The sequence below is a fragment of the Lepidochelys olivacea genome (genome assembly GCF_965140295.1).
Source record: "Lepidochelys olivacea isolate rLepOli2 genome assembly, chromosome: 2".
Lineage (NCBI taxonomy): Eukaryota > Metazoa > Chordata > Testudines > Cheloniidae > Lepidochelys > Lepidochelys olivacea.
The window spans coordinates 70,827,630-70,840,144 of record NC_140412.1 but is presented as its reverse complement, the minus strand read 5'-3'; the positions used below and the strand labels follow the sequence as shown (position 1 = coordinate 70,840,144).

The following is a 12,515-nucleotide window of genomic DNA, read 5'->3' as shown; positions in this document are numbered from 1 at the left end:
AGATGAATCCGTGCTGGCAGAACTCCGTTCGAAAAGATGAAATGCCAAAATATTTGAAAAAAATCTCCAAGGGCATGAAGGACAGAGGCTACAACAGGGACCCGCAGCAGTGCCACGTGAAACTTAAGGCGCTCAGGCAAGCCTACCAAAAAACCAGAGAGGCAAACGGCCACTCCGGTTCAGAGCCCCAGACATGCCGCTTCTATGATGAGCTGCATGTCATTTTAGGGGGTTCAGCCACCACTACCCCAACTGTGTGCTTTGACTCTGTCGAAGGAGTGGCAGGCAACCCGGAAACGGGTTTTGGGGGTGAGGAAGATGATGATGAGAAGGTTGTAGATAGCTCACAGCAAGGAAACAGAGAAACTGGTTTCCTCAACAGCCAGGATCTGTTTATCACCCTGGACCTGAACCCAGTACCCCCCAAACCCACCCAAGGCAGGCTCCCAGACCCTGAAGGCAGAGATGGGACCTCTGGTGAGTGTACCTTTATAAATATTATACATCATTTAAAAGCAAGTGTGTTTAATGATTAATTTGCCCTGGCATTCGCGGCCAGTACAGCTACTGGAAAAGTCTGTTAACGTGTCTGGGGATGGAGCGGAAATCCTCCAGGGACATCTCCATAAAGTTCTCCTGGATGTACTCCCAAAGCCTTTGCAGAAGGTTTCTGGGAAGGGCAGCCTTATTCCGTCCTCCATGGTAGGACACTTTACCACGCCAGGCCAGTAGCACGTAGTCGAGAATCATTGCAGAACAAAGCATTGCAGCGTATGGTCCCGGTGTTTGCTGGCATTCAAACATCATCCGTTCTTTATCTCTCTGTGTTACCCTCAGGAGAGAGATATCATTCAAGGTCACCTGGTTGAAATAGGGTGGTTTTAGTAAGCGGACATTCAGAGGTGCCCGTTCCTGTTGGCCTGTGGCTGAACATAAATCTTCCCCACTGTTAGCCACGTGGTGCAGGAAGGGGTGAAGCCATCATCCCAGAGAATTGGGTGTGTGTGTGGGGGAAGGGTAGCTGGGTTTCTGCTGCACGTGAACCCGGAAACCGCAGCCCCTCCTTTTAAATTGCCAACCCATGTTAAATGGCCAACCCAACGGCTACTTGGTAGGGGAAATGAGGGTGCTGCTGTTTGAAACCATTCCCACATGTTATGAAGCTTAAAGAAGCCAAAAGACTGTGGCTTACCATGGCTGCCTGCAAGCCAAATTCTGCTGCCCGGCCCTGCGTGAGTGATCTCTCACACCAAACCGGCATACCCTCAATAAGAGGCAAAATGCGACCTTGTAATGAAAGCACATGTGCTATGTAATGTTAACAGTAAGGTTTACTGTGAAAGTGTACCCATTGTTCTATAAAATGTGTCTTTTTAACTACCACTCTCCCTTTTTTCCCCCCTCCACCAGCTGCATATGTTTCTCCTTCCCAGAGGCTAGCAAAGATTAGAAGGAGAAAAAAATGCACTCGTGATGAAATGTTCTCTGACCTCATGCTGTCCTCCCACACTGACAGAGCACAGCAAAATACATGGAGGCAGACAATCTTAGATTGCAGGAAAACACAATATGACAGCGAGGAGAGGTGGTGGACTGAAGATGGTAGGTGGTGTCAGCTTGCTGAAAGAAGACAGGAGTCAATGCTCAGGCTGCTGGAGGATCAAACTCATATGCTCCAGCATATGGTTGAGCTACAGGAAAGGCAGCAGGAGCACAGACTGCTGCTACAGCCCCTGTGTAACCAACCACCCTCCTCCCCAAGTTCCATAGCCTCCTCACCCAGACACCCAAGAATGCAGTGGTCTCCGGCCACCCAGCCACTCCACCCCAGAGGATTGCCCAAGCAACAGAAGGCTGGCATTCAATAAATTTTAAAGTGGTGTGTGGCCTTGTCCTTCCCTCCTCCACCACCCCACCTGGTGCTTCCCTCCTCCACCACCCCTCCCGGGCTACCTTGGCAGTTATCCTCCTATTTGTGTGATGAATAAATAAAGAATGCATGAATATGAAGCAACAATGACTTTATTGCCTCTGCAAGCCGTGATCGAAGGGAGGAGGGGAGGGTGCTTAGCTTACAGGAAAGTAGAGTGAAACCGGGGCAGGAAGGGAGAGGGGTTCCATCAAAGAGAAACAAACAGAACTTTCACACCGTAGCCTGGCCATTCCTGAAACTGGTTTTCAAAGCTTCTCTGATGCACATCGCGCCCTCCTGTAGTCTTCTAAGCCCCCTTGTGTCTGGCTACATGTAATCAGCGGCCAGGCAATTTTCCTCAACCTCCCACCGCACCATAAATGTCTCCCCCTTACTCTCACAGATATTATGGAGCACACAGCAAGCAGTAATAACAATGGGAATATTGGTTTCGCTGAGGTCTAACCGAGTCAGTAAACTGCACCAGCGCACTTTTAAACTCCCAAATGCACATTCTACCACCATTCTGCACTTGCTCAGCCTATAATTGAATAGTTCCTGACTACTGTCCAGGATGCCTGTGTATGGCTTCATGAGCCATGGCATTAAGGGGTAGGCTGGGTCCTCAAAGATAACTATAGGCATTTCAACATCCCCAACAGTAATTTTCTGGTCTGGAAAGAAAGTCCCTTTCTGCAGCTTTTGAAACAGACCAGAGTTCCTGAAGATGCGAGCATACCTTTCCCGGCCATCCCGCACTGAAGTTGATGAAACGTCCCTTGTGATCCACCAGTGCTTGCAGCACATTGAAAAGTACCCCTTGCGGTTTATGTACTCGGCGGCTTGGTGCTCCGGTGCCAAGATAGGGATATGGGTTCCGTCTATCGCCCCACCACAGATAGGAAATCTCATTGCAGCAAAGCCATCCACTATGACCTGCACATTTCCCAGAGTCACTACCCTTGATAGCAGCAGCTCAGTGATTGCGCTGGCTACTTGCATCACAGCAGTCCCCACAGTAGATTTGCTCACTCCAAATTGATTCCCGGCTGACCGGTAGCTGTCTGGCGTTGCAAGCTTCCACAGAGCTATCACCACTTGCTTCTCAACTGTGAGGGCTGCTCTCATCTTGGTATTCTTGCACTTCAGGGCAAGGGAAAGCAAGTCACAAAGTTCCATGAAAATGCCCTTACGCATGCGAAAGTTTCGCAGCCACTGGGAATTATCCCAGACCCGCAACACTATGTGGTCTCACCACTCTGTGCTTGTTTCCCAGGCCCAGAATCAGTGTTCCACGCCATGAACCTTCCCAATTGACACCATGATGTGCACATTGCAGGGGCCCATACTTTGTGAGAAGTCTATGTCCATGTCCTCATCACTGTCGTCACCGCTCTGCAGTCGCCTCCTCCTCATCTGGTTTCGCTTTTCTTGCAGGTTATAGTCCTGCATATCCTGCTGGATAATGCGTGCATTGTTTATAGTGCTTATAATTGCCACGGTGATCTGAGCGGGCTCCATGTTCCCAGTGCTATGGCATCTGCGCTGAAAAAACGTGTGAAACGATTGTCTGCCATTGCTCTGAGGGAGGGTAGGGTGACTGACAACATGGCTTACAGGGTTGGCTTACAGGAAATTAAAATCAACAAAGGGGGTGGCTTTGCGTCAAGGAGAAACAGAATGGCCCCCTCAAACATAGGACTCAAAACCCTGGGTTTAGCAGGCCGTTGATTTCACAAAGGGAGGGAGGAGAAAATGAATACAAAACAAATCTGGTCTATTTCTTGTTTTAATCCACTTCATCTTTATAACATCTTGCTGGCAGCAGGCTGTGCAATAAAACTGCTAGCCATCATCATCTCCTGGGTGCTCATCAGAAGACAGTGCATATTACTGCTGGCCATTGTCGTCTCCTGGCTGCTCATTAAAAGACGGTGCAATAGGACTACCGGCAGGACTGAATCGCCCTGAGATGAAACTTAAAAGGGTAATGACCTGGCTGAGTCACTCCCATGTTTTCCCAGGCGCTCCTGACCTCACCGAAGTCGGTTAAAAGAGCACTCTGGAGTACAGCAACTATAGGCTACCAGTCATACTGCACTGTCTGCTGCCAAAAGGCAATGAGCGGCTGCTTTGTAGCAATGCAGTACCACATCTGCCAACACCCAGAAGACATATGGTGACGGTGAGCTGAGCGGGCTCCATGCTTGCCGTGGTATGGCGTCTGCTTGGGTAACCCAGGAAAAAAGGTGCGAAATGATTGTCTTCCGTTGCTTTCACGGACGGAGAGAGGGAAGGGGTGCCTGACAATATGTACCCAGAACCACCCGCAACAAGGTTTTTGCCCCATCAGGCATTTGGATTTCTACCCAGAATTCAAATGGGTGGCAGAGACTGCGGGAACTGTGGTATAGCTACCCACAGTGCAACGCTCTGGAAGTCGACGGTTGCCTCAGTACTGTGGACACACTCTGCCAACTAAATGCTGGACAAATGCACTAAGACCATTTGTGTGGGGACACATACAATCGACTGTATAAAAATGCTTTCTACAAAACCGACTGCTATAAATTCGACCTAATTTTGTAGTGTAGACATAGCCGTAATAAAGTGTTAAAGAGAATGTTGAATGTGTTGGGTTTTTTTAAGGAAGAGAACGGTTGGTTTGATAATTAAACCCAGTTACAGCAGTATAACTTGGTGCCATCATACCTGGTAAAATCCTTAGTAACCAAACAAATTATGCAAATAGGAGTTTAAGTGATGACAGCTACCACGACTATGTGTTTTCTCCCCACTAAGTGTTTACTATGTTTTCCCCCGCCCCCACTAAGAGTTTACCGCCTTTCTAAAGGAAATGGGCCCTTCCCAATGAACGTGTTTGTAAATGATTAGTTATGCTGGCTGCTGCAGACACAGAGACAATCCGATTTAAATTGTTTAACTCTGGGTGATTTAATTAAAAACACTTAAAAGGAAATAGGGCTTACCTGCTTCCGAATGTACTAGTAGGGATGTAACCTGGGCACAGAAAAGGGAGGTAATAAATTGTAATGCTAAATTAAAGGAAAAAATTAATGAAACACCAGCTGAAACTGCCAGTCAGAAAAGTTTCTGATGAGGTAAAAACTAAGTTGTGTGTAGCAGAGCATCCCGTACAGGGATTCTTTCCTATAAAGTAACCAAGTCAATCCCCAAAAGTGTAATGCAATATATAGTATATGTCAGGTAATGTGTAAATACATATATAGGAAGATGTTTTCTGTGTAACTTTGGACGTGTGGTACACCCTATTCCCACCCCCTATGCTTGAGTCTAATCAATTCAGCATAGCTTTGCTGTATGCCAAAAGCTGTGTTGCTGTATGCCTGATAAATGATTCTGAGTGACAAGAGTGGAGTTGAACTGAGTTCTCGGGCAGCTGAGTGAAAGAGTTCTCGGGGGAACCCCAACAATTTATAATACCACCAAGCTTTTATACAGCACTTTTCATCCATTGCTCTAAAAACACTTTACACGGGAGAAAAATATCAGTAGCCCCCTTTTATGGATGGGGAAACTGAGGCAAAAGGAGGTGAAATGACTTGCTGAGGATCCAGGTCAGTGGCAGAGCCAGGAATAGGAACCAGGTCTCCAGAGTAAAGCAATTTAAAAAAATCAAAAGTTTAATTTTGAGTTGTACCAAAAATGATATTTTTCGACAAATTGAAAAGTTGTGTGTCAAAACAAAATGTTTTGGTAATGTTAAAAGGAAACATTTCATGTTGTTTCACCCTCAGTCATTCTGACAAAATCAAGGAAAGGATTCATAAAACGACTGGAGGAAGAGGAGGCAGTGATGGTGCCACCCACTCCCTCATAAGCTTTAGCCCAGTGGTTAGGGAACTCACCTGGGATTTGGAAGATCCCAGTTTAAATCCCTGCTCCAGTGACTAATCATTTATAAAAAGCAGAACAGCTTCAAGAGGAGAGATTGAGAAATCATCCTGTCAGAATATCCTGTAGGCCAGTGGTTAGGGCATTATTCTGCAATGTAGGAGACGCATATTCAAATCCTTCCTCCTCATCAGACAGAAGAGGGAATTGCACCTGGGTCTCCCACAACCCAGCTACCTACACCTAAGCTTATAAGGGACAAGGCTAAAGTGTATAAGGGGAGAGCAGCTGCTTCCTCTGCCTCGGTCATTTTATGAATCCTTTCCTTTGTTTTTGTCAAAATGGAAGTAAAAAGGAAATGGTTGGGTTGAAAGGAAATGTTTTGGTTCAATATTACTGAAATATTTTGACCATTTCAACTTCAGTTAAAACTAATCAGCAACTCAACATGAATTTACTAATAGTTTTAGTTGACCCAAAAGTGCATTTTTTGACTAAAACTATTTGTAGAAAAATTTCACCCAGCTCGATTCTGGAGTCCCAATCCACCAGGCCACACCCCTCCACTAGTACCACTGACTTCTTGCTCCCTCTTCTATCTTCTACCTCACTTCTACCCCTACCCCACCAGGGATGGAATGGCTGAGTTGGCATTCTCCCTCTTCTGACCTCCCACCAGTAGGGTATAAAGTCCTCCAATGGTGGTGAAGGGTCTCTCTTTACTCCGCTATGTAGCCTCTGATATGGCCTCTGTGGCAGGGTCAGCCTGCCTAGAACACCTTGCCCATCATCTCTCTCAGAACATGGTGCTGATAAATTTAAACAATAGTCCCAAAGGACATGTAAAATAAATGAGTCTTCTATCCTTCCTGAGCTACCCTTCTACCCTGCTCTCTCATAGAGTACTGACTCTCTGTACTTTCTTCCAGGAGGACCAGCTCCAACCCAAGTCACTGATTCTTAGGGCTTCCTCCTTAGAGCTGTTCCCCTAATTTGGTTCTCCACAGGCTGGATCCTTATTCCCAGTCTATCTCCAGGCAGAATAATTGGGGTTTAGCCATCTCTAGAGCCTGCCACAGATATCTCCTTTTCTCCTACTGCCTTCTCCCTTCAGAGCCAGTCACAGAAGACAGCCTCCTTTCTCTCTCTCTTCCCTTTAGTCACCAGTGACTGGACTTCACTTATTTTGTGCATTCCGTGCCCACACCTCCCCTTTGAATGTGGTGTTATTGAGGAAGCCTGGGTATCTTTATCCTCAACCTCCTGCTCCCAGTTGTACCCCCTACAGGTATAGGTTTTCTCTTCACCCCTTCTTGATACTGCCTTTTCTTCTACCTTTTTCTCCACTGTCCCTTCCCTATCTATTGAAGTGGAGATTCACTCCTCTTTCCCTCCCCATTGATTCTCACCACCTACCTCTTCTCCCCTTTCTTCTACAGCCTCCCCCATTGATGAGGGCCTCATTGAATGTCTGCTTTCTCTCACTCCTCTCTACCTTCTTTCCCCCACCCTTTCTTTTCCCCAATCCCCTTCACCACAGAACAGAAGCTCTCTCTTTTACCCTCCCTGGTGATGGGCCTGCAGGTGTGGGTTCTCATTTCTCCCCTTTCCTCCTCCCCACCATCAGGGGTTCTTTTATCTTTCTCCCACTCTCTTCCCACAGAGTTAGAATCCCCCAGGTGGTAGGTGTTTTCTCCTCACTCCGTCTTTGCCCCTTAGTTCTTTTTTCCTTGCTCTTGTTGTCTCTTGAGGTAGGGCTCTTCTCTATTTCTGTCTTCATCTTTTCTCTTCATCTTTGGTCCCATCTCCGAGGGGGTGCAGTTCAAGAGTTCTCTTCTCATTCCTCCCTTTTTTCTCATGGGGGGATGTAGTCCTCAGGTGGGAATTTGCTCTGTCTCCATGTCCCTGCTCTGGAGAGGTAAACTTCATTTCCCTCCAGTGTTACTATAGCCCCCTGATAAGCTGGTGCTCAGGCAGAAGTCTGTGAAAGTCTGAATTTACTGACCAGAGGCCTAATCCAGACCACCAGTCAGCTCAGACACTACAGGTCTAAGTCAGGGACAATGGCTATATATTAGAGCTGCCTGGAAAAATTTTTGACAAAACTTGGTCTTTTTGTTGTTATCGATGGAAAATGCCAAAATTTATATATATATTTATTTTCACAGATGCATTTTGACAAAATTTTAAAATGAGAAAGTATCTCAGGTCCAGGGTGGATGCATATGAAAGAGAAATTCAAATTGAAAACCTGAACTTTGTGATCCAACAATGGACTTTTAAACAAAATTCCACTTCACTAAAACTTTTGAAAGGTTTTGGTTTTGTTCCACATTGTCACAAAGACAAATTTCAAAACCTCAGAAATTTGCATGAAACAGAATGGACATTTTCTGGAGAGCTCAACTAGATATTCTTCCCCATTTGGCCATCTAGAAGGGCTGGGGAGAAGACAGCTAGTGAATCAAGGTCTCAGTTCCACCCCAGTCTGCTCATAAGCCAATTAAGTCAGTCTTTTTGGGTCAGGAAAAGCAGCTTGAGAGACACCTCCTTTTCTTTGTCGTTTAGCAAAAAGCTGTTTTAACAGCTCCAAGAGGGGTGAGGAATAGGGCAGACCTGCCTACTCTGCAGCTTTTGGCTGGATGTTAGCTGGTTTATGTAGCCCTCCAGACTGCTCCTCACTTCTTCTGCAGGTTCCCTGATGCTTCTGTGGGTCTCCTGCATGTGATACAATATTGCCAACTTTCACAATCTTATCACGAGACTCATGACATTAGGTGTCTTATTTAAAGCCCCGCCTCCTTTAGGCAACTGATTACCCAAAGAGCTAAAAAAGTTGTAAGCCAGAGTCTCCACATCCCATCATCAATGCCTAGCAACAGTCCTGATGTTAGGAAGGAAACAACAGCATTAGCCTGAAGGGATTGTACAGAGTAGAAACAACAGTGAGGGACATCACATGAATTCCCCCACATGTCTGAGGAGTAAAAAAAAAAAAAAAGAGGAGTAACAGTGTGTCATCATCCTCCCCCTCGAGACTGCTAGGGGCAGCAGGGAAAGGAGAAGAATAAAGAAATGAAATGGCAGAAGGAAATGACTCTCCCACGCCACTTTCTCCAAAGCTTCCCACCGAGCTGGTGTTTGTAGAGAAAAGGAGTTTTTTGCAACATATATAATATATTTTTCACTGGTTTATGAAAAATCAGATAGTGACACTCAGTGCAACACCAATTGGAATATTTCAAATTAGAGTTTATTTTATATTTTATATATTCTAGTGATGTCAGAACATTTAAACCATTTGCCACACAGAAATAAGGGGAGGGGAAGGGGAAAGATATTGTGAACAATCTCAGGCTTTTCCATGTAGAAATATAGGTAGGGGAGACACAAAGAGGAAAGAGCAACAAAAAAGCTGGGGTGGAGAAGAGAAAGAACTACATAATTAGCAGAGGATGCCGCCCTTCTCCCCCCCCCAAAAAAAAACCACCTCAGGAGGGAAGTAGTAAGAGAGAGATAGGAAATACACACAAGCCAGTATAATACATATTAGCTTGCTTTCAGGGTTGATGGCTGGTGTATTTTGGCAGCCCATCTAGTTAATTGTCACTATTAGACTGACAGCTTAAAGAAGCTCTCCCCTTACAACTGAGGGTGTGTCAGGGAAAGACTCAGTCCTCCCTATACATTAGGGATTTTATTTCCTACTATATGTAAAGGACAGAGTAGATTAGCCGGTAGGAGTACAACATTTTCAGCCTGGAGCAAACTAAATTATCTCACACTGACACACAGGCATCTTATTTACGGTGTTGATTTTTTGAAGGGATTTTATCTTTATTTTCAAGGGGCTTCACCTGATTGTAAGTGTTCCTCCTAACGTACATTGTAAATAACAACTACATTGTCTTCCAATCTGAATCAATCTTGACATATTTTCCTCATTTTAGAACTGCTTGACCTAAACGAGGCCAGTTTTGTTCACCAGAACCTTTTGAATTCATGTCAGCTTAATTTTCATATACGGACTTCTTTTACTCAAGCACTAAAACACTCCAGAAAGTGAATTTCACAGTGTTTATTGTAGGATTCAAACACATTATGAAGCAGGAGACCAAAAGGTTGAGTGATTTCACTCACAAAGAAGTGAGCTATAAACCTTATGAGAGGCACTATATGGCGTACTTTGATACAGTAATTGCACATGGAAATTATAAAAATAGATAGTAAAATTCACACCCCATCATTTCCTGGGGATTAAAGATGTACATCAATATACAAGTGTAAAAGAGTGCATTTAAATGAGCTGTTTAGCGTGAACACCAATTAGTGCAAATAAATTTTTCTTTTGTCCTGTTATTTGGAATATGAAAAGCAACCCCTATCAATGCTTACTTTGATTTTATCAGGCCTAAAAGCAATAATGGCATTTAATCCTGGAAACTATCATAATAGTCTAATTTAAAGAAAAATTACTCCCATCTTTATATTCAGGATTTCCAAATTTTTATAAAGTCTTTATCTTAAAAAAAAAGTCAGTAAAAGATAATATGATAATACAATAATGCAAATTGGAACCATAAACAATTCCCTTCTTTTATGGTGCCTAGCCCAGGAAAAGGATGCCTTGCATAAGAAGTTTCCTTATTCTAGTTCATCTTTTTCTATAACATTAACTGCTTCTGACCCTTGCGGGGGGAGGGGGAGCCTCTATCCACACATTTCCAGTACGCAGCCAGGCAGCACCTCCTCTCCTCCAACTCAGAGGCTACAGAATTATAACTTTCTAATCCATTTCTCCTTTGGGTTTCTAGCTGTACTCCCAGGCAAAAGTCAAAAATGTGAATAGCTACCAACTAGCACTTGGACACAGCTCAGTCACTTCCCTATGGCTCCTAGGATATGCACCTTACATCTCCCAAAGAGCTTTCTCCCCACCCCTTCCCTTACATCCCTTCCAATGGGGTATCATTTGAAGCCTCCTTAGTGTGATACTCAAAAGCCAAACAGTTCTCCCCAAGATCCCTTACCTTATGATGACAAACATGACCAGAGAGTTCCCCACCAAGCCAACCACAAAGACCACAGAGTAGACAGCAGTGATGATAATAGGGATAGCTGGGGAAATGTTGGTGTGATTCTGCTGCAAGTCTTCAAAGCCACCACTGGCATTGTTGCCATATTCAGCCCAGCCCAGGAGCCAGCTGCTGCTGCTGGGGAGGAGGCAGGGGCCTGGAGAGCAGGTGGAGGGTGGCTCCTCACGGAAAATGTGTACAGGGGGCTCCATGTGGTCCATTGCTATCACAAGCAGAGAGGAGGACGGGACAAGGATGGAGACAGCAGAAGGCCAATAGAGAAGAGAAGAGAAGAGAAGAGAAGAGAAGAGAAGAGAAGAGAAGAGAAGAGAAGAGAAGAGAAGAGAAGAGAAGAGAAGAGAAGAGAAGAGAAGAGAATGAAACACAATGTGCAAGCTTTCTATTCAAACAGACCTGCATTTCAAAATCTTGTGGCGGGGGGGGAGGATGGGAGGGTCAATGGTGGAGATAGTTTAATAAACAGAGGTTTAAATAAATCCCATTTAACTAAATGCAATATTTTAAAATCTCTTCATTGTTTAATGTAACAGGTAAGTGCTGGCAAATGCTCTATGAGATACATGGCTAAAGTTTCTCCACTTAGAGATTACACGTTAGAAACAAAACAGAAGAGAGACCATAACAATTTAGAAACAGCTCAGTTCCACTCTACTGGTTTCCCCCTCCCACCACATTTTTTAAGTCAAACAGTATCCTAATCTCTGGGTGTTCTTACTGCCTAAACTACAATGCGGGGGGGGAGAGAATCCACCCCCTTCACCACAACTGTGTGCCTTTCTGCCCTGAGTTTTTTCCACATTCAGATGTGACCCCTTTAAATGAGATCAACAAAATTTCAAAAATTACCTCTTTCAGTCCTGAAAAAGGAGCAGAGTCCTCAGATGCTTTTAGGAGTAGTAGAGAAGCATCCTTTCAGCTTTGGAGGTGTCACTGATCTTCTAGGACTTTTGAACGTGGAGCATCTATGCCTCTGGAGAGCCGAAAACGTGCTGGAGATGGAGCTGAATCCCAGTCTTTAGCTCCGAGGTGGCAGCAGCTGCTGCTGCTACAACTCCCAGCACTTCCCCCTTTTCCACTCACTCTCTCTCTCTCTGTCTCACTCTCACTCTGCCAGGTCTCCAGCAGCACTCTGCATTAACACACACATTCTGCTCGATCTCAGTCCCTGCAGCTCAAAAGCTCACATGACTTCTGTCTAAACACTGACAGGCAGATAAGTTGAAAGGAAAGACAGACAGTAAGTTCTACAGTAAATGAATGTATCATCTCTATACACTTTTCCAAGTTGTCTTTCCTTTATTTCCCCCCCCCCTAGGCAGTTTTAAGGCCTTCAAGCAATGGTACTTGCTCCCTTACTGAATATTCCAAATTTTGCTAACTAGAAGACATTAGAATGAAACCCCTTTGACTTCCCCCCATTTCCTTATTAATAGAAAGTTTGCACAGTGTGTCTCATAATATATTATGGGGAGGACAAAATGTAGATTCATGAAACTGGATCCAAATGGTTCCTCATTGGGAGGTTGTGTAGTATTTTATTATATCTATAGCAAGAAGTCAGTTAGGAGGGGTCTAGGGAAAGTTATAGGCAGAAGCTCTGCAGTGAAGCAGAGAGAGTGAGAAAGTAGATT

At 44.8% G+C, this 12,515-nt stretch overlaps 1 protein-coding gene across 1 annotated transcript in view; it reads right to left on the bottom strand.

Moving 5' to 3' along the window:
• The window catches only part of OPRK1 (opioid receptor kappa 1), a 37,744-nt gene extending 25,753 nt beyond the window's left edge, over window positions 1-11,991 (bottom strand). The window contains exons 1-2 of the mRNA XM_084621671.1: window positions 11,731-11,991; window positions 10,819-11,086 (exon numbers count right to left, since the gene is read on the bottom strand). Coding sequence (XP_084477797.1) covers window positions 10,819-11,084 — 266 coding nt within the window. The 5' untranslated portion in view covers window positions 11,085-11,086; window positions 11,731-11,991. The remainder of the gene's footprint in view (window positions 1-10,818; window positions 11,087-11,730) is intronic.
• Between the last annotated feature and the right edge of the window lie 524 nt (window positions 11,992-12,515).